Source organism: Peromyscus maniculatus, chromosome 20, assembly GCF_049852395.1.
Source record: "Peromyscus maniculatus bairdii isolate BWxNUB_F1_BW_parent chromosome 20, HU_Pman_BW_mat_3.1, whole genome shotgun sequence".
NCBI classification, from domain to species: Eukaryota; Metazoa; Chordata; class Mammalia; order Rodentia; family Cricetidae; genus Peromyscus; species Peromyscus maniculatus.
The window spans coordinates 4,825,096-4,851,776 of record NC_134871.1 but is presented as its reverse complement, the minus strand read 5'-3'; the positions used below and the strand labels follow the sequence as shown (position 1 = coordinate 4,851,776).

The 26,681-nt window shown below is 50.0% G+C and overlaps 2 protein-coding genes across 32 annotated transcripts in view; one reads left to right on the top strand and one right to left on the bottom strand.

Annotated features, from left to right (window-relative positions):
- The first annotated feature begins 7 nt into the window (after positions 1-7).
- Positions 8-6,660, top strand: Ndufb9 (NADH:ubiquinone oxidoreductase subunit B9). The gene is made up of 4 exons (XM_006990661.3): positions 8-141; positions 2,957-3,149; positions 3,998-4,111; positions 6,443-6,660. Exons 1-4 carry the CDS (start codon positions 41-43, stop codon positions 6,572-6,574), a joined length of 540 nt encoding a protein of 179 aa, XP_006990723.1. The 5' UTR covers positions 8-40; the 3' UTR covers positions 6,575-6,660.
- A 1,350-nt stretch (positions 6,661-8,010) lies between these two features.
- The window catches only part of Mtss1 (MTSS I-BAR domain containing 1), a 151,087-nt gene continuing 132,416 nt past the window's right edge, over positions 8,011-26,681 (bottom strand). For 4 of the 31 annotated variants that reach the window (XM_042265041.2, XM_076555743.1, XM_076555741.1 and 1 more), the window contains 8 exons: positions 23,789-23,946; positions 22,210-22,317; positions 21,000-21,097; positions 18,732-18,942; positions 14,192-14,386; positions 12,984-13,157; positions 12,408-12,615; positions 8,011-10,888 (listed from right to left, as the gene is read on the bottom strand). In XM_042265041.2, coding sequence (XP_042120975.1) covers positions 10,188-10,888; positions 12,408-12,615; positions 12,984-13,157; positions 14,192-14,386; positions 18,732-18,942; positions 21,000-21,097; positions 22,210-22,317; positions 23,789-23,946 — 1,853 coding nt within the window. In that variant the 3' untranslated portion in view covers positions 8,011-10,187. Of the gene's footprint in view, positions 10,889-12,407; positions 12,616-12,983; positions 13,158-14,191; positions 14,387-15,305; positions 15,426-18,731; positions 18,943-20,999; positions 21,098-22,209; positions 22,318-23,788; positions 23,947-26,681 lie in introns of all 31 variants that reach the window. The other 27 variants (XM_016008938.3, XM_016008937.2, XM_076555730.1 and 24 more) reach the window with 18 other exon arrangements.

Below are 26,681 nucleotides of genomic sequence, written 5' to 3'. Positions count from 1 at the left end.
GGCAGCCCCCGCGGCGGCCGCTGAAGGTGAGCCGGGCGCTATGGCGTTGTGCGCGCCCCCGGCCTACCTGACCCACCAGCAGAAGGTGCTGCGGCTGTATAAGCGCGCGCTGCGCCACCTCGAGTCGTGGTGTGTCCACAGGTGGGAAGAGGGGACCCGGGGCTCGGGGGCGGCGGCCGGGAAGCCCTGTGGGCCCGGCTGCTCAAGGACTTGGGACCGGGGTGGAGGGAGCCCGCCCTTGACCCTGGATCCTGACGCTGTCCTCTGCTTGACCCAGCAGAGACAGTGATGCGCGCGGGTGGGACCAGGATCCAGCGCAGAGGGGTTGCATGAAGAAAAGAAGTAAAAAAAATGCCCGGGGCTGTCATTGTTAGGGATCCAGCGCTAACGTTTTCGTGACTCTGTCGTCCCTGATGTTAGCAGGAATACGTGCATGATGTTTAGTTTGCAGAGTCACTCCGAAGTTAGTGATTATTTCAGCCTTATTTTACACATGAGCAGGCCCAGTGACTGATTTGCCCACGATTGTTCAACTTCTGCGTGGCCAAGTTAGGATTAAATTTAGGTTTCTGACGCAAAAACATCATCAGTCTCCACCCTTTCCATCTTTTCTGTATTTAGCTTTATCTGATCGCTCCTCATTACCGTCGCGTCTTTTTTATCTCCTACAAAAATATATTCCCTTAACCAACTGTGACTATTCTTACTGTTAAGAGCCTTACTCATATGGTGGCATATATTGGGGGAGACAGAAATAGCCTCAGTTACATAATGAGTTTGAGGGGCCAGCCTATGCTACTTAAGACTTTTTAATAAATAAACAAACAATAATATAGTGTTAAAACATGTAGAATTTCATGGCCTAAAAGAAACGCAGGGTGGGTAGCAACCCAAGATGTGTAAAGCTAGCCCTCCACACTCTTATCCTAAAACCTGAAGGACTTGGAAGAAAATGATGGAAAACTGAGTAACCCTGGAAGGCCTGCAGAGGGTATCCCTGAATCCTAGAATGCAAGTTTGTGACTCTCCCTCTTTATTACGCAGGCGGGTGCTGTGTACAATGTTGTACGGCTGTTAGCTTCTTTCCTAAGGTTATCTTGTTTGTGTGACAGCACTTGCAATTCAGCTTCTATTCTGGTCCTCTTTTAAGCTGCAATCCCCATGGATTAGTGGGGAAAGTGACAGGTAAACTCGTAGATCACAGAATTCTCAGTCTTACAAAAGAATTTAAGCTTTCAAGAATTCAGGTAGTGCTGTAATACAGCTGGAAATCCTGGAGTTCATAATCAAAGGGAATGATCAAACTAGCTACTGTGACAACGCTGGCCCAGTGTATTTTAAATCTGACACCCTTTCTCAGTCCTGGCCTGAATCACTTCCTTTAAAAACAAAAACCAACTACAAAGGTAGGCATCACATGTGTGAAATCAGAGGACAACCTCGGGTGTCAGTCAGTCCTCGCCCTTCTACCTCATCTGGGACAGGGTCTCTGTTTTTCACCGCCGGGTATGCCAGGCTAGCTGGCCCACAGCCTTCTGGAAGTCTCCTGTCTTCCTCTCATCTTGAGGAGAACGGGGACTACCGATGTGTGGACTACCGATGTGTGCTCCCATGTCCACCTTTACTTGGGTTCTGGGACTCCGTCGTCAGGTCCTGCTGCTTGCACAGTGCTTTACCCACTGAGCTGGATTCCCTCAGCCCTCATTCGCCCCCTAGGCTGTTTCTTTGGTTCCATCCTAAGGCTCTGTAGCATTGTGTATCCTGTGGACATCCTCAGTGTTGGAGCTTGAGCTAGCTGTCTTTCCAGTTGTTTGTGAGGTCAGCTACTGTTCTTTCAACTGAGTTTATCCAAATTCTTGAAAACCAAGTTGGTTTTTTTTCACTTCCTCGTACTGATTCTATTCTCAAATCCCCTGTCTCCGCTAATGCCATCACTAGCAATTTAGTCACTAGCCTGTGGTCCTAGACTTGTCCTCCAGGATTTCCTAGTTTCCCTTCTGCCTGTTAACACAGGTCCTTATGCATTGTGCCTTATTAGACCCAGCTTTCGAAAGTGATTTTCCCTAGTAATGCCTGTTACATCACTGAGCACCTGAAATCTGCCAACCACTTTGTGAAGAGTGCTTTTGGATTTCAGCTCATGGAATATGTATGTCGGCCTTTAGATACATTAAGTAACTGACCCCAGACGGTGCAGCTAGTTTAGCAGTAGTCCAGAGAGGCTCACACTCATGACCTGGTGGTCAAGATGGGTGTTTGTTTTGTTTTCCTGTGTGTGGTCTGCTATCACAGTTCCCTGATTTAGACCTTGCCATCTGTGGCTTGAACTGTCACAGGCTCCTGATGTCTGCCCACAGTCTGCAACACCAGACTGTTACGTACCTAAGGTTTGTGAGCAGGTGTGAAAATCAGCATTGAAGGAGCACCTACATGATTTGAGCAAAGTTCTTTCCACTGGGTCATACCTCCCGTCCTAGTCATCTATGTATCTCCAGGATGTGGCCCAGCATCTAGCACACGATGGAAGGACCTGCAGTGGTTGTCAGTGAATGCATAGTGAATGAACCTGCAAAAACTGTTGCCTTTCCTTCCCTTCCATGTCAAAATCCTCATTCCAGGAGGAGAGAGGAAGTGGCTAGGCTGTGCTAATACAGTGTCTGTTGTTGTTGATGAGAGGAAGTGGCTAGGCTGTGCTAATACAGTGTCTGTTGTTGATGAGAGGAAGTGGCTAGGCTGTGCTAATACAGTGTCTGTTGTTGATGAGAGGAAGTGGCTAGGCTGTGCTAATACAGTGTCTGTTGTTGCTCTTTGGAGGGCTGCAGAGGACGCGGTCATAATGACTTGGGAGGTTGGTGAGGTGCCAGAAAGTTGCTCATCTGGCATGCGTTGGTAGGAGTGCTGAGGTACCCACTCAAGTAGATAACTCTTCTGATGTCCACAATCATTTTGATTCAAGGGACAAATTCCGGTACTTTGCTTGTTTGTTGAGAGCCCGGTTTGAAGAACATAAGAATGAGAAGGATATGATGAAGGCCACACAGCTGCTGAGGGCTGCGGAAGAAGAATTCTGGCAGAATCAGCATCCTCAGCCATATATCTTCCCAGACTCTCCTGGGGGTACCTCCTACGAGAGATACGAATGCTACAAGGTAGGTGATGCTGCAGAGCAGCTGTTTCTCAAGAGACCAGCTTTGTCCCCAGCCCCAGACCTCAGCTTTATACACCCTGTGCCATTGGAGCAGTGGCTACATTTCCCCTGACAGCTGAACTTTTTTCTCTCCTCTTTCCATAAATTCAGCTCTAAGGTTTTGCAGTACTGAAGAATTTGGTACATAACTCATTTGGGGAACTTAAAGTTAGTCAGTTCGGATCGGTGCTGAGCATTGCTGAGACGCGCAGGCAATACTTCCATAGTTCTTGGTGCTTAGGAACCGCAGGCCAGAGAGGAGTGACGGCAGTGGCCTTGGACTAACTGTGACGTTTGAGCCCCACGCCCATTTACTCGTAGGCACCTCTCTTGCCTCCACGTCTGCTTTTCATTGCTTAGCGTCAGAAGCCGCGGTCGCATCAGTTTTACATGCACACGATACACACATGTATAGGTCGATGTGTGTGTGATATGTCTGTGCTGGCGGGTATACTTGTAGAGGCCAGTGGTAACTTAGGATGTTTTCCTCACTTGCTCAGTCTCACGGAACCTGGAGTTCATTGTTCGGACTAGGCTGGGTGACCAGTGAGCTCCAAGGACTCTTCTGTCTTCACTTGCCCACACTAGCATAACAGGTCCTTATCACCATGCCTGCCTTTCCAGGGGCACCGGGACTCTAAGCTCAGGTTCTCAGGCTAGAGTGGCAAGCGCTTTCCCGACTGAGCCATCTCTCCTGCCGTAACTGATAAGAAAAGCCCCTTGAGTTTTGTCTTGTCTCCTGAGCAGGCCTTGTCCATGGTATTTGTAAAGGTGGCCTGTGGAATAACACATGATTTTCTCTCCTGGCAGGTTCCAGAATGGTGCTTAGATTACTGGCATCCTTCTGAGAAGGCAATGTATCCTGATTACTTTTCCAAAAGAGAGCAGTGGAAGAAACTGAGGATGGAAAGCTGGGATCGGGAGGTGCGTCTTTTGACAGGACACAGTAGCCTTGTGATCGGTCAGCATGTGGATGGGGTTGCCTCTGTGGCCAAGGTCCACATTCCAGCCACGACAGTCACTCTAGCCTTTTAACTAGACTTTAGCTTCTCGCTGTGTTCAGTGTCACATTGGTCGTCTTCCCAATACGTCTCTAGTATGCTTTGAGTGCCTCTCTTCTGATTTTCTTATCCCTCCTCCCTCTTCATCTGTTCTTCCTTCTGTCCCGTTCCTTATCCCTCCCCTACTCAAGAGCCCTAGGCATTGTTCATTCAACTTAGGATGTTCAGAGTTAGGTTTTAGCGGCTCCTGCCATAGTGTAATGATAAGCTGGAGAGGACGTGAGGAAACAGGAGTCCAGTTGAGGGCTCATGTAGTTTAGTGGAGGGCTGTGTGCCCTGCAGGAAAGGACACAGAAGCTAGGTGGGAGGAAGTAGACACCCAGGTTGTCCCCGAGGGACGGTCATTGGTTGTGGGGGATGGGTAAGGGGTAGGAGAAACCAGTGGTGGTGGTAGAGATAGGACAGACTGGTAAGGTGGAGGGAAGTCCCGTGCGTCCAGGGTAATCAAACATTCAGAAGGGTGAAGTTGGAGAGTCTGGCAGATGTGAATATAGATTCCAATTGGTTGGCCACTTTGGGTGTAGGAATCTTGTCTAGAAATATTTGTGAGTCTTCACTTGTATGTAAAACCATAGAAATGAATGAGATCCTTGAGAGGAAAATAGAAAAAAAAATCTTCCTCTCTTCTTTTGTGGACACATGTATGTAAATGCATTCAGGTTGGAAGCTTTGAAGAGAGACTTTGGAGTCTGCTTTTTCAGTCTTCTGACAAACAGCCAAGGGAGGTGGGTGTGAGGGTGTAGAGCACTCGGAAGAACTCTGTTGGGTTTGGAGAGGGTAGGCTTGCCAAGTGATAACGATGGCCTGTGTGACACGGGGTAATTGGATAGGTCACTTGTTTGTTTTCAGTATTTTGTCCTTAGCTATACTGAGCTGCTGGGCCCAGTTTGCCCATTTAGCCTTGTCTGTAGCCAGTAAGAGAACTGCAGGACACTTGAGGTGATTCGGAAGGGAAGGATGGTCACGACAGGTGACAGGTGTAAGCTGGATTTAAAAAGAAGTAAAGACAGAGGCTGATGTAGAGAGCTCTAGGTGGGGCAAGGGTGTGTAGGTCAGTTTCTGTGGAGTCGCAGTGGGCATTTACGAAGATGGCAGGCGGGCGGCAGTAGCCAGATAGAGGTATCTCGGGAGTCACCATTTTGGAAGTTGCACCGGTTCTAGGGGATAAAGTCCAGGTATTAGAAGTCCTTGGCCACGGTGGAATAGAAAGGCCTCTGTGGCCAAGGGACACCATGTTTTCTAAGAACTGCTACAATGCATAGAGGCTTAAAATATGTTTTCATAGCTGGGTAGTGATGGTGCACACCTTTATTCCCAGCACTTGGGAGTCAGAGGCATATGGATCTCTGGGTCCAGGGCCAGCCTGGTCTACAAAGTGAGTTCCAGAGTTCCAGGACAGCCAGGGCTGTTACACAGAGAAACCCTGTCACGAAAACCAACGACAACTGTTTTCATGGTGCGCAAGCAGTAGGCCTGTTCCACCATGGTCACCGAGCACCTCTCCCGCATTCCTCCTCCTCTGCCTGCTCCACCTTGGCCAGTGCTGGGTGTGGAGGAGCTTCCACTTTTAGGGCCTCCCCCATTAGGACAGTGACCTTGAGAGTCCTAGCACAGGAATTGTTGGGCAACATGAGGCAGGATGGGGTCCACTTTCCATGTGACTTCACCCGAATTCTTGTCCTGGCTGTTCTTGGGAACTTAATTTCCATTCCCAATATACTGCACTGGGGCTTCCTCACTTTGGAGAGCATTTAGTTAAGACAAGAATGTTTCCCTGGGGACCAGTGGGAGACGAGGACAAGAGGAACCAGGAAGGTACCTGTGGCTTTGCTTCAGGAGAGGTAGAGTGCTCAGCTTTCCTGTGCAGAAGTGAGAACACTTGCCTGGCTCACCTGTGACTACAGCTACGGAGGGCAAGGCAAGAAGACTGAGGAGTTAGAGGCCAGCCTGGGCTACATAGCCAGTTCCAGGCCAGTGGACTCAGCTCCAGAAAAGACACTGACTTCAGAGAGAAGAGTTTTTCCGATTTGTACCATCAGATGTGGAATTGTGCAGGTTTATGTGAAGTCAGTACTCGTTGGTGCTGAGACTCGGGGTGGAAGGAGACGCATCACAGGAAGGCTGTCATGGGGCCACGGCAGACGGCTCCTACAGTCAGAGCCCTGTTCATCATTCCTTCCTTGTCCCCTTCTAGGTTAAGCAGCTGCAGGAGGAGACACCACCTAATGGTCCTCTGACTGAAGCTTTGCCTCCCGCCAGAAAGGAAGGTGACTTGCCCCCACTGTGGTGGAATATTGTGACCAGACCTCGGGAACGGCCTACGTAGACACAGGACCTCACTGTTCATGCTTGCAAGTGAAAGAAGTTACAGAACATGTTCACACTTGCCCTAATAAAAATAACTGAACACGACTGGCTGTGACTAAGGTGTTCTTCCAAGGATTATCGTAGAACAGATGCAAGATTGTTGGGCCCAGGCTGACGTTTTACCTTTGTGTATGTGCTGCGGTCGGGCACACGTGTGCGGGCCAGAGAACAGTGCAGGTGGTCCTCACCCTCCATCTTTGAGATGAGGTCTCTCATGCGCTGCTGTACCCAGCTACATGGGTCTAGGGCTCCAAACCTAGGGCCTTGTAAGGGCCTTATCCACTGAGCCGTCTCCCTGGTCCAACTGAGCTGAGGCTTAAAGATGAAAGCTTAACTAGTAAAGGGAGGGAATAACCAGAGAACTAATGAGGACTTCCAAAGAAAAGCCCAAAGACTTAAGCGGTTTCCCAGTGCCCTTCGCATTTGCTGAGTTACAGGCATGTACAACCACCCCTAGCTAATTTCTAGGTTCTCTAAAGATTTTACTAATGGGATTTTGGCCTTTGAAAGCAGCGTCTCTCTGTGAGGAGCACACAGGAGGCATGGAGCTCAGGACATTCTGGAGTGAAGGGTCTAATGTGGGATGCAGGTATCCAGCTGTGTGTCCTCTGCTGAGCATGGATTGTTTCCAGTCAAAGGTAAGGCTGTATCAGATCTTTTTTAGTATTCCAAGAAGTTACTTCTTTAGAAGGTAAGCAGAGGCTCCAAAGCTACACAGAGAAACCCTGTCTCGAAAAACCACAACAGGTAAAGCAGAGGCGGCCAGCAGCCAAGCCTGTTGATCCCCAGGACCCATGTATGTGAAGGAGAGAACTGGTGTGCGGATAGTCCAATGACCTCCATACACACACCACGGCATACTTAGGCCAGCATTTTCAGTATTTTTTTGTTTTTCAAGACAGTTTCTCTGTGTAGTCCTGGCTGGCCTGGAACTCACTACAGGCTAGGTTGGTTTTGAACTTAGACATCAGCCTGCGTCTGCCTCCCAAGTGCTGGGATTAAAGGAGTGTGTTACCACTGCCCATCATGCCAGCATTTAAAAAAAGTGCACACCTCTAATTCGAGGCAATCAGGACACAGAGGCAGGTAGATCTCTGTTGAGTTCAAGACTACCCCCTGGTCTGCAGTTTCAGCTCAGCCAGGGCTGCATAGTTGAAACTCTGCCTTTAAAAGAAGAAGAAGAAAAAAAAAAAAAAAACTAAAGCAGTCCTAAATTGCCAACAAAACTAGTTGCTTTTAGGTTTTGGTTTAACTCATTGGAACTGTTTTTAAATAGTTTAGGCAACTCTTGCCCTTAAATCTCACAAGTGCCACAGAAGTAACTTCTTGATCCTTCTCTAAACTCAGTTCTGACACTTGACAAGCCCTCAAACAACGTGAATGAGACTCCAGGACTGTTTTCCTTAGTGGTTCTTTATTTATAAGGTAGGCTGAAGCAATTGTTACAATGTAGAAGGGAGACACTTTACACACTGTTATTTATACAAGTTTAGAACAAAAACTGCACAGGGAGAGGTCAACTCTCAGTACAAACTAGCAACTAAAGCACAGTAATTTACCTCTGGAAAGAAGGCTTCGCTTTCAGCTGTGACACTGCTTTTACAATATGCAAAAACACAAACAGAACTACCCAAGGTGTTTGTCACATTCTCTCTACATTGAATTTGGCAACAGTTTATATTAACTTTATTCAGATTATACTAACGTTTAAAAACTAAACAAGTGAAAAGCTGTACCAACGTACAGTTACATCCATTCCTTTCAAAGGTTTAAAATACCACTTGTATCTATTAGAATGACCTTGCAGTGATTTCTGCATCTGCAAAAACCATCTCAAGCATCATATGCACAATGCATCAGCTACTTTGAGTCATCAAGATTGGTGGGCTAAAACCACAGGCACTACTGTTTGCTTATAGTCTGTAAAAGGAGCTTGTTTTTCAAAGAAAAGAGCTTAAGTCATTTCTAATAACATGCCTTTGCTTTAAAGCCATAACATAAAATGTCCTTTGAGCAATCACAGCAGGGTTAAATGTTAATATATAGAACAATGAATGACTAGGAACGGTACTCTCACATCCAATGTGGTTATGTATTAAAGTATAAGATTACGTCATTGGAGGCTAGAGCCAACAGAGATCTGCCAAGCACATTGGACCCACCAAGCTTCTTGTCCTAGAAAGTCAAATGTGTACTGTCAAGTCAGCTTCTGGACTGCTGAGGGCCTTGCCTTTTTGACACAGCTGTCTTCAGCAGGATCCCTTGGAATCTACAAATGTCTCTGTTGACTTTAGGGATGTAACAAATTTAACTTCCACTTAGAAAAAAAAGACAAATCCATTTAAAAACAAACAAACAAACAAAACATTGCCTGAATAGAGATCAGACTCCCAGCGACAGTAAATAAATCCTTGCTTCGGTGTTCAGAAGCCAATCAATGCCCTTATTTAAGGAACGGAAGAAAAACAAGCCCCCTGATTGGTAAGCACATTGGCAAATTGCTAGACTTCAAGCTGGCTACCCTTGATAAATCTGTTTGAGTTTTTTTTTTTTTCTTCAAAATATCTGGGCTTTTCAATGTACCCAGCCTGCTGGGCACAGTTAAGTAAAAGGCATTTTCTCTATCTAAGAATTCCCTGCTCTCGTTTTTAAATGTTTACGTTTTCTGAATTGCCTTACCCCGTTGGATGTATTTGGATTCAGTGGAAGTGAGTGTAAGAGACGAGAAAGTAAGAGGGGTCTATGTCTACCTGTGGCAGCAGCATGCATGGGACTGGATGTGGGTGCTGTGTGCGGTCAAGAGGAATGCTGGGAGAAAGGAAGTCCTTAAGAACCCTACAGAAACAAACACTGCAATCTAGTATGGCTTATTCGGATGCGTTAACCATGAAGCTACTGGAAAGTCAACCTACGAGGCTACTCTTCAATGGAACAGGATCGGCTAAGTTGACAGTGTGCCCCTCCCACAGCCCTCCCCCCCAATCCCAACCATGTCCACCATGGCCAGGTTTCACTTCTCTGCGTATTGCTCAACCGTTACTCCTGCATTTCTCATCCAGAACACAGTATATGAGAAGGAGGCTTTTACCCCTCATCCATTGCGTTTGTCCATTAAAATAACTTGAATTTGCTTCTAAACTAGATGGCTACAATGCATCTACAAAAGCCTGAGGGAGAAAAAGAAAAACTAAGAATGTAATCCTTTTGTGAAATTACTCCGAGGTTCCCAGTCCCAACCCACCCCCTCCCCTTTATGCATTTAAAATTTTACAAAGACTTGTAAAAAAGTTAAATGGAATTTGGCACCTTCAGAAAAAATCAAAAGGGAAACTAAGATTAAAATATGCAGAAAGAAAACTATCAATATTTACAAATTAAAAGGTCAAGATTATATCAATTACATATGTTGCTTTTAATTCTTGTCTAAAGATGAATACTTTCAAAAGAGCAGAATTCCGAATTGCCTACAAAATCTTTTGCTTGATTAGAGACTGGAATGATCGGACAAATTAGGTTTTATTAATGAAAGAGTTCGTTCCCCACTGGCAGCATTTCCTGGGAACTATGAGAACCTAAGAGAATCGAGGGGCTGAGCGATCATTGGTGGTGGTCTTCTTCAGTTTCACACCCCTCCGGATGGCGTTCAGCATGTCTTCTCCCTGAGGACTTTCTCTTGGGCTCAGGTCTGCGGGGTCACTGTCTGGAATCGGGCCTGGGGAGACAGTGGCACTTGGGGGATCCCTTTCCTGGTCTTCAGCCTCGCTCTCTGGAATCGCCTGTCTGTGCTCCTCGGGTATACAGGGCTTTGGGCCTGGAAGTGGAGGGTTGACAGAGGCTTGGCCACTCCACAAGGAAGAGGGTATGTTGGGGACACCCTGGGGTCCCTCCCCCACAGAGGGAGACTCAGGGCTGTGCTCACCCCGCTCCTCTGGCCCATCGGAAGGGGATGGCAAAACCCCCGGGAGGTCTGGGACAGTTGGGGTCTTGACAGGGATCACTGGTGTCTTGATGGGGATAGGACCAGCTCCGATGGTCCCCCGACGGACAGAAGGCTTGGTGGAAGGGGTCCGTCGAATGGTCGCAACCCCTGGTGTGACCATGGCAGGTCCGAGAGTGGTGGGAAGGCCAGCCGTTGAGGCTGGACGCTTGGCCTGGAACATGCGCCTGTAAGACTGGCTGATGTCACTGTTCCTTGGGATGGTAGAGGACTTGTCAAACTCCTGTTGCTCTGCCTCCTGGTCACCGCTCACAGAGAAATAGTCATAATCTGAAACTGAGGGTAGGATTTGATTAGACAGGTCTAGGTCCAGGACGGTAACTCTTCTTTTCCCATGCCATGGTGGGAATACAGGAATCACATTAGGCAGAGCACACATTCTCCCCCCTGCGCCCCACCCCCCACCCCCCGCCAGATGCTGAAATGTCTTTTGCCTCAGTACTGATTTCCTACAGGAGCCCTTTGTACTAATGTACCCTGGGCACCCACAACAGAGAATTGTGAGATGGGGGAAGGACCTAAGACCGCCGGGCTGTAACAAAGCTGCCACCAACCACCTCTGGGAGGAATACAGAGGATAAAAGGAGATAAATTTTTCCAATCCTCCGGTCCAGAATTAGACACAAGAAAATTCACATAGACCAGCATTGGCCCTACCATCTCCCTGATAACTAACTGCCCAAGTGAAGGCTAGAGAAGAAAGGAGCTCCTGAAAACAACGTACAGAGGCTTGTGTGCTCACACCTGCTTTAAATGGCACTGTGCATATCTCAGGATGCTCACTGTGGGAGGGGATGCTCACAGTAAACATCGCATGACCAAGTTTCTGAAGAGTACACGGACCAAAATTTGCAGCTTGAGGACAGATTAATTCCTTGTTGGGGTAAGGTCTGGGAGCGACTGTTCTAGAGAGTTTAGTGTAACTCCCAGTCTCTACCCTCTGGATACCAGGGACATCCCAGCAGTTACATCCCAGCAGTTCTGACTACTAAAGATATGTCCAGCCGGGCGTTGGTGGCGCACGCCTTTAATCCCAGCACTCGGGAGGCAGAGCCAGGCAGATCTCTGTGAGTTCGAGGCCAGCCTGGGCTACCAAATGAACTCCAGGAAAGGTGCAAAGCTACACAGAGAAACCCTGTCTTGAAAAACCAAAAAAAAAAAAAAAAAGATATGTCCAGACTTTGCTCAGTGTCCCTGGGGTTGCGGGGGGACAGGGATGGGATGCCTTTACTTGAGATTCACCGGCTCGGACTCATGACTCAATTCCTGGACTCCTGAATTGCAAGTTGAAAAGTGGATTTTGGCCGACCGTCACTGAGTGATTCCAGCTGTCAGATGTCTGCTTTGCTTGCCTTGTGCGTGTGGTGAGGTGAGGGAGAGAGGCAGGGTAGACAGGGGCTGTGAGTGACGAGGTTAAGAACTTAGGTGCTGGACTCCATCTCTTACATGGGAGTTGTGTGGATCGGGTCAAGTTCCTGAGCCTCGGTGTCCACATTTGTGAAACAGGGAGAAAGCATCTCTCCTGTGCATGATTGTGAAGGTTAAATGAAAAAGCTGTGTTACACACAGAACGCAAAAGCACCAGGAAGCTGTTAATTGTCTCACTTCAGGCAGGGGAGCACTAGACGCTGACGGTGGAAAGTGAGCGAAGTTGCCCATGTTTGACACAGCAGCTAGCTACCTGTCCACTACAGCTCACCGCCCCAAAGCACCCTCAGATGACAGTAATTCCAAAGCCCATCTGTAGCCAGGGGTTACGCTGCGTACAACAGCCGCCAGCTGGCTGCCTCCTCACCTGGAACCGCCCGGAAAGCCGGACAGCAAGCTGGGCGCCTCGTACCTTGGGAGGGGATGGTGTCCTCGGAACAGCACGGGGTGGTGGTCTGGGTGCTGTAGCCACTGGAGCACTGCAGTGAGTCTCGGCTACTCCTCTGCGTGTCCAGCTGGAGGCCCCGTGACAGGGCAAGGGCCAGTTCCTCACAGGCCTCCATCTCCTCACCAGGCTGCGGGACAGAGGACAGGAAGACACAAGCCACCAGGGACATGAAAACTCAGAGACCAGAGCCACCACACACACACACACACACACACACACACACACACACACACACACACACACACACGCACTGCTTTAGGGGGGACCCCAGATCACTCATCATCTACCACATCAGTAGACTCAGGTGGCTGCTTACACCCATATCGTTCTCACTCAGGAACTAGGGAGCTCTACATGTCTTACGGGAACACAAGGATTCTCCTGAAGAAGAATGGACCCCCACTCCTAGGCCACCTGAGCCCCAAGTGCTGACAGTGGTCCCCATCTTGGCCCAACTATGTGAACCCAACGAGATATAAAGAACTGGTGCATCACCCTGGTGGCGGCTGACATAGTCATGCTCCTTGGTCTCTGCACCTCTTCAGCAGCTGCGGGTGGACCTCCTGCAGTAGGGGGCCCTCCCCCATTGGAGTCTGGCTCGCGTTTCTCTTTGCGGCGCTGGAGGGTGTTCACCAGTGGCTGGTCGTAGGGTCCTGGCTTTGCCCAGTCCTGAGTAGAACAGTGTGGTCAGAAGCCATGGCCTCCAACCCAGATGGAGGCTGCAGCCACCTATTCACAGTCGCCCACACCAGGCAGCTCTAGCAGAGGCTAGCCCCTAGCTCTTCTGCCTGCCCAAACTCAATGAGGGTCCTTACGTACCTCCCTTCCCCTCATCCCTGCCCAAAGATTAAAAACTCTCAACAACCAGGCAGGCAGAAAGCCACGTGAGAAGGGGTCGTTATAACCAAAGCATCAGCCAGGAGAGAGCCATCCCAAGGAGACTGGTCTGCCCTTCTGCCTGAAGGAACCACTCTCCTAGAGCAACTGAATGACGTGGCCAAGGCCACGTGGCCACCAGAGGGCACTAGAGTACCACCAGCCGCGCTATGGCTGCATCCTCCACTTGTGGGGAGCTGGGCCTCTAAGATCTGCAGCAGGTTTTGAGGACTCTATGAAGAATGAAGTCACAATCTGCTCAAAGTGCTCCTGGAGCCCCAACTGCCCTGGTGGAAATCACTTAAAAAGCTTGGTTCTCATACTGAAGCAAACGTGTTTCGACCTAACCCCATCACAGCCGAAGTCGTCCTAGGCTACTGAACTAGAGCGTGACGACGGAAAGCAGACTCCCGGCTGCAGTCCTGTTCTGCCGCAGCACTGTCCCCAGGGGCCGGGTGGGCATATGGCCAGGGAGAACAGTCTAGGCTCTGATGGAACGCACTATGTAGGTGGCCCAGGAGGGAACGAAGCCGGCAGGCTCCACCCTGATGCAGAGCCCGCCTGGCCTTCACACTCCGGCAGTGCCCTTGAAAGTCCCCTAAAGGAAGACCGGGGCTCCGGTCCATGTGGACAGCATCTCCGGTTGTTTCTGTTGCCCCACCCACCCCAGGGGGCTTCCTGAGGAAGAAGGGGTGTGGGGAAGAAGGCAGAGTGTGAAGGAAAAAGGGGAGGGGAGGGGAGAGTCAAGAGGAGGATGGCAGAACAGAAGAAGGGGGGGGGGGGAGGGAGGGAAGGGGGAGGGGGAGGGAGGGAGGGGAGACACAAACCTTCCAGCTAGGGATCTGAGATGACGGGAACATGCCGGGCCCAATGGTGTGATAATGAGCGTAGTCAGGAAGGTGGACAGAGGTGACCCGAGGGAGCAGGCGGGAGGCAGGCAGGCAATAAGGGAAAGGGCCTGCACCCACGGGCCCCGCATGGGACTCACTTGATAAACTATAGTGAGAAAACCCGTTAGACAACTGGAAACAAACAAAAAGGGGAGGAGAAAAGGAAAAAAAAATTAATATAACAGGATGAGTGTAGAGACACAAGATGGCATCGACACTGAGGGCCGGCGGGGGGTTGGGGGGGAAACCTGAATATTTACAAATGAAACTGACATTGGTGCTCTTCTGCCTGCGGATGACGCATGGTGCAGGAAGAAAGCCAGGGTGCAAAGAATGCAGTGACTTAGCGCCCAGCAAGTACTCAGGTCAAGGAGCTATCTGAGCTGGGTTTTAAGATAGTTTAGAAATGGACCACCACCATTAAATCCTTAATTTGCAATGTTCATGGTATTTTAATTTTTTTTTTTAAACTCGTGAAGCATAATTTCACCGAGTCAGGGATTGACTCATTTCATTATGCAAATAGCTGGAGGTGTTTTCAAATGAATCTGTTCATTCTAGGTTTCCCAATAATCATCACACTGCTCAGGAGCAGATTCCAACATCAAGGTCGGGGGTCAGGGAGACGCAAACAGAAAGGCGGGAAAGCGCATGGCCTCCAACACAGTGAGATGTCACATCCAACAGTTTCGTGGGATGGTCGGGAAGGAAGAGAGAGAGAACAGATGGACACAGACACCTACTCCGGGAAGACGCCTTCACATCTCCAAATTCCCCATAGCCCTTTCCTCTCCCTCACTAGCCACACTGCAGGGCAGCCAGGGAGCCCTCTCCACCTGCTCAGGTCCTATCCCACAGAGGGCCCAGCTTTTGAGCAGATCCTGCGTTTCCAGGTTCCTACAGCTGTGATGGCGTGTGTGTGTGTGTGTGTGTGTGTGTGTGTGTGTGTGTGTGTGTGTGCGCGCGTGCGCGCGCGCAGCAGGCGGGGGGGGGGGGGGGGGGGGCGGGTCAGGAAGAACAGCCCACCGCCGCTGCGACCCTGGCCAGTCACCTTCTCGGTGGACACCCAGGCGCCCATGGTGGAGCCTGAGCTGACTGAGGTGGGAGAGCTGCACTCGCTCACTGACTGGCAGGTCTCCGATGCTTCTGAGGAGGCCGAGCTGGAGGAGTTCTGCAACAGGAGGAGCCACACGAGGGGGCCGACAAACCAAACCACGGGCCACCAGCAATCAGAATTCAGATAAAGGGAGGAGGACAGACAGGGTGGGAGGGGCACGCACAGAGAGGCAGACAGACAGACAGACAGACAGACAGACAGACAGACAGACAGAAGAGGGAGGGATGAGAGAAGCAGAGGGTTAAGTTAAGGCTTATTTTTCACCCACACAGGTTTTAAGAAAGCCCTGGAAAAGCAAGGTGAGATCCAGACAAGCTCTGGCCCTGCCTGCCGACTGTGGGGCCTGCGGACGTCACCCAGCACACAGCTCAACACACTGGGCTTCCCAGCAAGGCTATGTGCTCTGGGGCGTATGGGTACTATACCACAAGTATTGTCCACTGCACAAAACCGTCCCCAGGCAGGCCGTGGCTGGACGGTGACACTAACGGCTCTAATTCCTACCTTCTTACGGGGCCCAACCCAGCTTCTGTTCCACATGGCGGGACCTCCAGTCTTAAAGACACATGCGAGGCACTCTGGCTGGGGAGCGACTGGGGTAGGGAAGCCCCTGTGGTCAGTCTGTGTTTCCAGTGGCCGGAGCACAGCAGGTGGAAGCCTCTGGAGAGGACCAGAGGACCCGGTTGGGGAAATGCACCCCCCCGCCCGGTGCAGACGGCACTAAGTCCGCGTGCCTGCCGGTCTCCTGCCCCTAGCCTGGCTTTCTGACACTCTGCAGTTGTAGGGACTCTGCCTTTTCGGTCACCGATACGCCTCGTTTTTGCAGCCTGGTGTGGAGGTCTGAATGAGAATGGGTCCCACAGGTTCCTATGCTTGAGAAGTTGGTCACCGGTTGGTGAAACTGTTTGGGAAGGATTAGGAGGTGTGCCCTTGCTAGAGATGTCACTGGGGACAGGCTTTGTGGTTTCAAAAGCCCATGCCATTCCCAGTTAGCTCTCTCTCGGCCGCATGCCACCAAGCTTCTTACTCCCAAGTTCCTCACTGTTTTTTTTTTGTTTTTCAAGACAGGGTGCCTGTCCTGTATCTCACACTGTAGACCAGGCTGGCCTCCAACTCCCGAGGGCTGGGATTAAAGGCGTGTACCACCACCGCCCGGCGAAGTTCCTCACTGTTACCCACAACCTCCAGCTTAACCCCACTTTGACTAAATAAGCCGGGCCCTTCAGCACTGTGATCTGCTCCCAGAAGTGTGCCTGGGTCAGCTGTCGAGGAGACCAGACTCATGTTTCTATCCTCTCCACCCACCTCAAAAGGATGTCTGTAAAGGGACAGAGGCTTGGCTCCCCATCCTGCAAGGTCAAAGGACCAAATACATACTCAGGAACTTGATGTCTGGTTTGCCACCCATGATCAGACATGTAAAGGTTTGGATTAATGCTTCGTTCGTCTCTACCATTCCCCAGCTGTGGAACTGTGGACTTCAAGCTCTGAGCCCCAGTGTTTTTCACCTTGAGAAGGGAATCAACAGTATCTAACTACACCACAGGGAGGTGGAACCCTCTGGCTGCTGGGGTTCAGCAGAGGTCTTCCAAGTTCCTCTTCACTGTATGATTACAAACAGCTGTGTTGTCTGACAAAGAATAATTCTCCTTTTAATTCTGCAACACCCTGTGGCTTATTATAAACTCCCTAAGGCTGGGGGGTGTAAGACAACAGTCGATCGTTTGCCTGGCCTAGTGTGTGTGTGTGTGTGTGTGTATCCCTGTCCGTCCGTCCACCATGAGTTCCTCCTCCAGCACCAACAAAACATAGAGAAAATCTATTGACGTTTGTGGGGCCAGCCAGAGGCTGATGGTGGGTGTCCTCCTCTACTGCCTCCTACCCTGCTTTTTTGAGACAGTCCCTCACCAAACCAAGAAACCGACAGGCTCCATTAACTGGCTAGCAAGGCCCCAGGGTCCACCTGTCTCCACCTTCCCAGTGTGGACTAAGGTTACAGGCATGTACCACTTCATCTGACTTCTAAATGGGTGCTGAAGATCCAAATTCGAGTCTTTGTGCTTGACTAGCAGGTTCTCTACTGAGGTTCCCTAGCCCCAGAAACTCTGCTCTTGGGTACCAGCCAGGCAGGTACAGGCTCTCAGATTTCAGAAACCCCCAATTTACTGCCTTGTTCCCCCCAACGTTACTGGGGGGTGGGGGTGGGGCAGAAACCATGATCGGACCTCCAAGAGAAGTATGCAAAGGGTGCAAGGCTTGGCTTTCTCAGGAAGGGTTACGGGTACAATAGTATGTTAATTTCCACTCCATTAGAAACATACACAGCTATACACTGCACACTGACTGGCCTCCCGGGAGGCAAAGATTCTGCTCTTCTGACCACAGGCACTCACTCAGCTTGGGAGCACGGCGGGAATGGGTTAGTGAAGCACGCAACAGGATGGAGGCCCGGGGGCCAAGCCCAAGCACCCCAGCTGAGACAGGCACACTGAAAGTTAATGTAGCACTCGGCCCTGAGCCTGTCTGTGGGAAACTGTGTCTCTGTAGGGGAAAGAGAGGAGGAGGCCACCATACCTCAGATGGCTAAATCATGCTGAAGAGCTTTGAATTACAGGTTCTGCACTTGCTAACCTTGGCTGAGCAAAAAGGTTCTCTGACCCAGGCCCCCAGCCCCCGCCCCTGCCAGCAGGTGGCGCTACGGGACCCAGTAAGTGGTGGCACCAATCATGTCCTGGCACTGTGTACCCTGTGCTAATTAATGAGTACTAAGACGGAGGTGACAAACTGGCCCTAAGAAACAGGCACCCCGAGGGATACATACACAACACACATGAGGGGCACCCCATGCCTGGTCCAGTCCCTGCCTGCTGTGGTGGGGACTATCCAAACTAAAACAGATGCAGAGATCACATAGCCTTGCTTCTCCCAGGGTCAAAGTGCCAAAAGAATTGTCCACAGGGGTTGGAACCACCATTCATTCCCATTGGCAACACAATTGGGGGTGGAGGCCAGAGAGTGTTAAGGAATCCCTGCTCAGTGACAGGGTCTCTGCCATTGGGGAGACGCTGTGAAGAGGGTGTCCCCATTGTGGATCATAATATCACACCAGACTGGACACTCACAGGGATGCAAGAGAAAGTCCAGTCTCGTTGGGGCTGTCTATTTACATGCAATAGCTTGCCAAACCAACATGGTATTTTAACTACTACTGGATGTTGAGAAAGGCTTCCAGCCCAACTTAAGAGCATCCATCTCTCCCTTTGGAAAATATCTTAAAAGACAAGGACTCGGCTCCAACCCCTCCACAGTGGCCACAACACCCTGGGTGCCTGCTGCTCTTTGGGTCAAGGGCATCCTTACCTGGTTGGCCGCTTCAGGTGGCATGGGGGACGGTGACTTGGACTGGAAGGCGTCCTGGGAGATGAATCCTGAGTCATGGGAGGACACGCTGGACAGCCTCACGGGTGCCTGCTGGGCCAGGTTGGAGCTGCGGTAGCGGTAATGCGAGCTGGGGGAATGGGAATGGGAACCGCTGGACCGGGAGTCGCTGCTGTTGACGCTGTTCAGGCTGCTGTAAGGGGCAAGCGGAGGGGCAGGGCACGGAGGAGAGCGGGAAGGGGTGAGGAGGGCAATGGACAGCAAGGGGCAGAGTGGAGAAAAGCACAGAGAACATCATCAGCCTCCTACCCTGGAGAAGCAGTACAATCCCCAGGACGTGCTGTCAAAGACAAATCGGGCTGGTAAATGAAAGGCTTTTTTAGGTGAACAGTAAGAGATCTAGGTCTCAGGTCTCTAAGGGTATACTGTGACAGTCTTAATGTACAAGCCTGTAGCTGGAAAAAAAAAAAAAAGCCAACGAGGCCCAACTCCACTATATGCCACTTATCAACAAAGCTGGGGGACGAACACTTGTGATATAAAGGAAGACGGGTGTGTGTGTGTGTGTGTGTGTGTGTGAGAGAGAGAGAGAGAGAGAGAGAGAGACAGAGAGACAGAGAGACAGAGAGAGAGAGAGATCTCATCTGCCTGTGGTAACCATGACCCTGGAGCAGAACCTACTAAGTCCATAACACGTGACCTGGTCTCACATCCCGGGATGGACCACCTGGATGGATGACCAGAGACCACACACAGCCAAACCGCACTGGCCGACACCCTAAGCTGATTCCATCTAAGGTGGATTCCATCCACCCTGCCAAAGCACATCAGCAAATCAACTTGGTAGGACCGAGTGCAAGCATTTTAGTTTATTTTATTAACAGAGCTGGTGAGCTGACTACTGGCTGGACTCCTTCAGGGGTGTTTCTCTGCTGAACTATCTGTGGGCTGGGTGTCACGGCATAGGCAGCTTTCTGTGAGGAGGGCGGATCAACGCCAAGCGGCTCACATCTTAGAATGAAGATGTGAACCAGCCAGGAGGAAGGAGAACAATGGCTCCCACCCTTGAGGTGCTCTGCTTGTATTCTGTTCACTAGTAAGAACGTCCATGCTCCTATGAAAACCAGAAACACTGAGGAGAGTCCCGGGTTCCAGGCAAGCAGAGCTAAAATGTGAAGGGTGGTTACAGAGACACCTGGGGTACAAAGCGGTCAATCAAGCCTTGGGGAAGTCTCGGGGTTTGCAAACTTGTGGTTTCTGATTTGAAACTGATGCATTAGGGGAACACAGACACAATGCGGCTGTCCTGTGCTAGGGTGACTTGCAATGGATGACCTGTCAGACACAGGGGAGCGTGACTGACTCTCGTCAGCTCCTGTCAGTCAACTGAATAAGGCTACGCAGAGGGGGAGGCAGTGTGCAGCTCATTCTACACTAATGAGACGAACCTCGCTGCGCTACTGAAAGAAAAAAACCACTGTCCTGTCTCACACTAACACAGAGCCCGTGAAAGGTGACAGGAAAGCAAGCAAGCAACATCTTTGGGGAAGACATCAGGATACAGCCTCTTGACCAGAACTGCCTGCCACGTATACCAGACAAGCTCCGGGGTGAAATGAAACCCGGCAGAATGCTGGGTGACATCTCACGACAAACCGAGCCGAGAGATCCCTGCTCCTTCCTCTTCGGGCTACCTCACATCCCTTTGGCTTTGCAAAGTCAAGTCAAATGGTTGGCAGCAGGTGCAGTACCGCAGTACCCAGGCAGGAAGTGATGGCTGAGGATGCTTCTACCGTTCAAGAGCAAAATAAACATTTCCCAAGTGGGCCAAGAGCGGCTGCCTCGTGAAACTACGCAATGGTCCCCAGATGATTCTGTATTTCCATGAGTGACGGTGTGACTTGGCATTGGGTGGGGGTGGGGGTGGGGTGCGGGGAACAACGCCCAACAAAAACTGCACGGACCTTAAGACTACAGAAATGTGGGTGAAACATGGCCAGAAGCCACTGTGGCTTTTGTCTCAGCTCTTGCTGGGTTAACTTCTCAAAAAAGAAAAAAAATCAACTTTGGGCTTGCTGACAGAACACTTGGGGGAGGTGGGGGAACAGACAGACAGACTAAAAAATGCAAACATTCTTCACCTTACTACACCCTGTTCCAAATGGGCCCCTTTGGGAGACAAGGCCTGGCTCTTGGTCCCGTTCACCGAGATGTCTTGGAAAGCATGGGGAGAGCCGGGGCTTCACTCACCTGCAGACACTTGACTTTCTGGACATGGTCGTGCTGGGTGAAGAGGGTGGCGTCTGATACGACCAACTGTAATCAGAACCTTTCAAGTCCAAAATCACCTGAAGGGACAGAGCAGCTGGGTGAGGGCCAGAGGAGGGGGGCTGCACCCACACATCTCCGCACGCACGGGGAAATGAGAATGCCCCCGTCACGGGGGTAGAATTAAAGGAGAAAAATGCATGTTTTAACTGAGGGGCCATGCGCCCTCTCCTGCAACGTCACAGTCCTTCAGAGACAAGCAAAAGAGGAGAGTTAACGGGGAGGGGGAGGCGTTAGAAGAGGAAAACCATGAAACACCAGGAGGAAAAGATCATTACGGCGACGGGTTAACAACTCTTTCTAAAAGCTATTTTTACCACAGGCTGAAATCAGCTGCGTTTTCATCCTGCAGCTCCATTAAGACAATAATGGTTTAGGGGCCAGTGGACCGCAGTTCAACCACTTGATGATGTTCAATAACCACTTGTCCCTCTTTGGCCAAGGCTAGAACAACCTCACAGAACCAAGAGGAAGCCAATCCTATCACAATTATTTCTGGGTGTCTCCCTTGCGACAAAGAGCTATTGAGTGTCTCGCTCACTTTAAGAGGTCCTCCACTAATGTCTACTCACTGAGTCAACGCATACTCTAGTTTAATAGAAAAATCTCATAGACAGAGGACCAAAAAGCTTCCACATGTGTCTTTCTGTGCCGACTGTCCAAGCAGACACCTGCATGCCCAGGGCTCAAAGCAGCCTGTGATTCATCTTTTGTTCCCCCAACATGTCTCTTCCCACTTGACACAGTATTAATGTCACACACATCAAAGGACTAACACATTTTAAAATAAATATGTCATCTTGTCCCCAGATGGGAAAGGTTCCCATGAATGACTCGATTAGCTCCAGAGAGAACTACAAATCATGACAACAGAATCACATGATGTCAGGTGCCTGGGATAGTTCGTGCCTACAGAGTGGATGAGCATAGGATCTGGCCATCAATTACCTGACTCAAATCTTAGTCTCATCACTTATGAGAGAGGAGGCCTGGGTTAAGTGCCGCCTCCTCTCACTCCCTCAGCATCTTAGTGAAGATGAACTAAGGCGGCTCACACAGGGATGTAAACATGGCCAAGTGTCCTGAATCCCATCTTCGATTTGTCCCTGACCGCCTGGTTCACAGCTCCTACCTGTTCACTGGAGGAGGGCAGTTTGTGAGGGTCCATGGTCAGGCTCTTCAGGTCCTCCGATATGGTCTGAAGGTGGGTAATTTCCCCCAACATGGAGATCTCTTCCTCCTAAAGGGAGGCAATTTTGTGCACATCATCGTGTGGTTTCCCTCGTCGTCTTACTGCAAGCCCTTTCGTCTGGGTCACAGCATGACCTTTAACCTTTCATGAAAGGCATCTGAGGTAGGAATCTAAGCTGAAGGTGACATGCATACCTTCTTTTTAGAAAGAGAAAAGGGAAAGGCAGTCGGGGTGACCTGTGTGCTGGGGACAGTGGAGGGACGCAGAGCATCCTCACACTTCCAGGTCTGTTGAGTCGGATGGTCTGTCCATGTGTTTCCAGGGGCTCCTTCCATGGTAGCCCTTGATGACTGACATGCTTTAGGGACATCTGGGTCCAGGTGTTTATGACAGTACAAGTGTTAAACAGCACTACCTGTCCTCCTTCCTTGTCCCCTGGCCCATCTCAGTAAATAACGGGCAAATGGGAATAAAGCAAGGTCTGCAACCATTTCAGTCACCTTCCCCAGGGCCAGCAGGAACCGTGGGCCCAGTTCAGGTCAGGGGACACCTCAAATCTGAGCTTTCTGCCAGGGTGGGAGGAGGCGCACCGGCGCCTTCAGGCAGCCAAGACGGGCTCCTGCAAACTCAGCGGCGGCAGCCACATGGTCTACATGATTTAAAGTGAGAACTCACCGGGAGCGGTGGCGCCCACCTTCAATCCCAGCGCTCAGGAGGCAGGGGCAGGCAGAGCTCTGTGAGTTCGAGGCCAGCCTGGGCTACCAAGTGAGTTCCAGGAAAGGCGCAAAGCTACACAGAGAAACCCTGTCTCAAAAAAAACAAAACAAACAAACAAACAAAAAAAAAAAAACCAAGAGAGAGGAAGAAAGAGGGGGAGGAAGGGAGAAAAGAGAGAGAGAGAGATCAACTGAGGTGCTTCCTGGTGCTTGAGGCAGATGCATGGGCCCAGGCTTAGAGTTTTAGATACAGTGAGTCTAGAGTGGGCCACAGAATTTTCCTATCTAGTTGACAGTTGCTGCTGCTGACCTGGAACTCCACTTTAAGAATCTTTCAACGGGCCTTCTTTTTCATTTTTGTGAGATGGGGGAGAGGCAGGAGGAATGTCAAGACCAAGGCTCACTCTGTAGCTCTAGGCTGGCTCCGTCGCTCTAGGCTGGCTCCGTAGCTCTAGGTAGCCTAGAACTTACTCTATAACCCAGGCTTGTCTGAAATTCACAGGCTCCTCTGGTATCAGCCTCCAAAGTGCTGGGATCACAGGCTCATGTCACCATGCCCAGATACGTCAGACCTCAACTGAGTAGAAGTAGGACATGTGTTGCTAAGAACTGTGACTGAGGAGTTCTTAGCAACATGGACATCAGCACCTTGATTAGAATCTGTGGTGTGAGGCCGTGACTCCACCACTGTGACTCCTGACAGCAGGAGGTGGCCAATGACGCGCTGGTAGATGCATAAACCAAGAAGGAAAGGCCCTCCACATGGCACAGTTCAAGCCTTCTCGAGGTTTCCATCAACTTACAATCACTGGCCGCAGCATAGAGATGAAAGCACAGAACCGGCCACGCTCTTCGATCAGCGCTTTGCGCACGGCCTGCTTCTCTGTTTCTTCCAAGAGCAGATACTTATCGTTGACGTCCTGGAGAGCGCTGTCCAACTGAGGCTGGATGTCACCTCTCCCTGGGAACAAAACAAAGCCACAAGGTCACCTCGCTGAAACGCCAGCTTCTAGGGGGAAAAAATCTCTTCTCTGAAGTCCTTCTTAGAGGTGAAGGCACCCCTCTTCCAGGACTTAAAACCATTACTTGTTCGTGGCTCCCATAAGACTGAAAATGGTTGGTTTTCTAGGAGCATCTCCTTCCAGTTTCTAAGGTTTGCAGGGCCGTGTTTATCTGGCTTATCTGTGACGAGCGAGGAGCATCTCCTGGGATGACTTCCTGGCTTGCATCTCTGCCTTGTGCAACCCTGCAGAGCCCAGGGCCAGTAAACCCTCGGGAACCACAGCAACAGCATTCTTTTCTTTAGAGGCTCTGAAAAAGGCTAGGGATGGGAGCTAGGTGAGAGGCTAGGGGTGTTTCCAAAAACGGACACAGGCAGGCTCTGTCAGGTCCATCCCAATCAAAAAGCCTGTTTGGGCAGAAGTCTCAGTCCCTAAAGACAAAGGTAGGTTCTTCAGCTCCTGGCCCCGGGGCCTAGGAATCCTTGGCAGCTCATCTAACTCCCTAGTCTAAAGCTCCAATGTCTTCAGGGCAGAAGGAGCCTGGCAGCCAGATTTCTACAGTTAGGTCTTTGCTGGTGACAACATCAAGGACGAAGTTACACGGAGCAGAGCCTGTACTATTTACTTATCTGGCCACACCACCAGACCCTCGTTATCCAGACAACCTCTGACAGTTTCAGACAGAGTATATTAAACAATTAAACAACTCTGGAACTGGAATAGCTATCTGTGTAAATAAGAACCTGTGTTATTAGAACACAGCCATATCCACTCACTTACATGCCGTCTGCAACTTCTCTAGCTGCCCGTGTGGCCCAGAGACCAAAAATACTTGGCCTTTTGTGGAAGTCGCCTGCTGCACTAGACAGTATTAAGTAAAGACAGTATTAAGCCCAGAGGAGCAACCACTGTAGCTCTGACCTGTTGATGGGGACACTGGGGTCACACACAAGAAACCAGCTCTCACGCTTCCATGCTGAACTTTAGGCAAATGTGCTTTACCCGCACCCAAGCCAGAGAAAGAATTTCTAAACTCCTACAGAGCAAAGTTTTAACCTTTCCTGATATCCCTCAGGATAGCTACGTGTGTATACAGCAAGCGCTCCATAAGTATTTGTCTCATAATTTTAAACACAGATAGAACGGGAAGAGGCTTTAGGGGTTATCCTAACTGCTTGTGTTGAAGAGGAGGCCAAAGCTTAGAAGTCACAGGGATCATCAGGGACAGCGCCTACACAGTCTATCCTCTGTCCGCTGTCTCAGGTTGAATGACAAGTTCATCGACCATGTAGGCAACTGCCGGACCAATTACCAACCTGCCCCCTTACAAGCAACACGTAAAACAGTACATGGGACGCATCATCTGACTCAAAGACAAAGTCGGGCAAGAATGCCCTGACCATAGAGGTGAGAAAGCTTAATTAGGACCAACAAGCTCAATAGAACTTAGTAAAACTCCAGATGTTATAAAATTCCTAGAGAAAAGTAGCGATATTTTAGTAAGGAAGAGCCACTTGTACAGAAGACCTAAATTAGTACATAATGGGAAAAATCATATGCAATCGAAGTCCATAAAAATGCTTTGGATGGGTTTAGTAAGCTCAGTACACACAATTTTGTACATACATGACCCTCACTAGCTCAAGAAAGCACATAAGGTGTCTACAACACATCGTACCTAAGGACCTTAAGTGGCTATTATCCAACAGTTACCATGTGTATGAAACCTGCTTTGTGGAAAATTCCCAACATTCTTGAGGACCCATTCACTTAGCCTTCCACTTCATCACTCCCTATCCCTCCAGATAATCCTCTACCACATCTTTAATTTCTTCATCCAGCACAACGGGGCAAGAGCCACACATACGACCGGTCACCTGCACTTACTGGTTTTGAGTGTACTTAGCAGACAGCTGCAAGCACTCCCCCTCACGATGTCTACCTGCTGGGGCCTGACTCAAGGAGGAAAAGCAGGAGCCATCAGTGCTATGACAAGCACGGGTTTTCTCGGGTCCTGGTGAAAGGCTGACGTGTGCAAACAAACCCAGGCATGCAGAGTATGTTCATCATACAACTCAATGACAGCCAAGCTCTGGAGCTTGTGAATGTCTGCTCTCTCTCTCTCTAGGCTGTGGGGCAACATGGCCCAGCACAGGGTGGGTGGGGGCCCTTCCTTAATGGCTCATTCTCTTCTGAGCTGTCTTAACAGCAAAACACAGCAGACTAGAATGTTCTGAAATCGGTGGGAGAGTGGGGGGGGGGGGTAGGAGGAGGAGCTGAAGCATGCTGGGAGAGGGAGCAGGTCTCTGTGTGTTGATTAGTTTTTGTTTTTGGAGACAAGGTTTCTGTGTGGTCTTGGCTGTCCTAGCACTTGCTCTGTAGACCAGGCTGGCCTCAAACTCACAACGATCCACCTGCCTCTGCCTCCTGAGTGCTAGGATTAAAGGTGTGGGCCACCATGCACTCTTTTTGTTGTTGTTATTATGATTTTTGACCAAACATACTTTGATATATTTTGATTACAAGAAAAATTCTATTTTTATTTTTTTAAAGATTTATTTTATTTTTAAATTGTTTTGGTTTTTTGAGGCAGTTTCCTCTGTATAACAGCACTAGCTGTCCTGGAACTCACTCTGTAGACCAGGCTGGCCTCAAACTCACAGAGATCCACCTGCCTCTGCCTCCCACGTGCTGT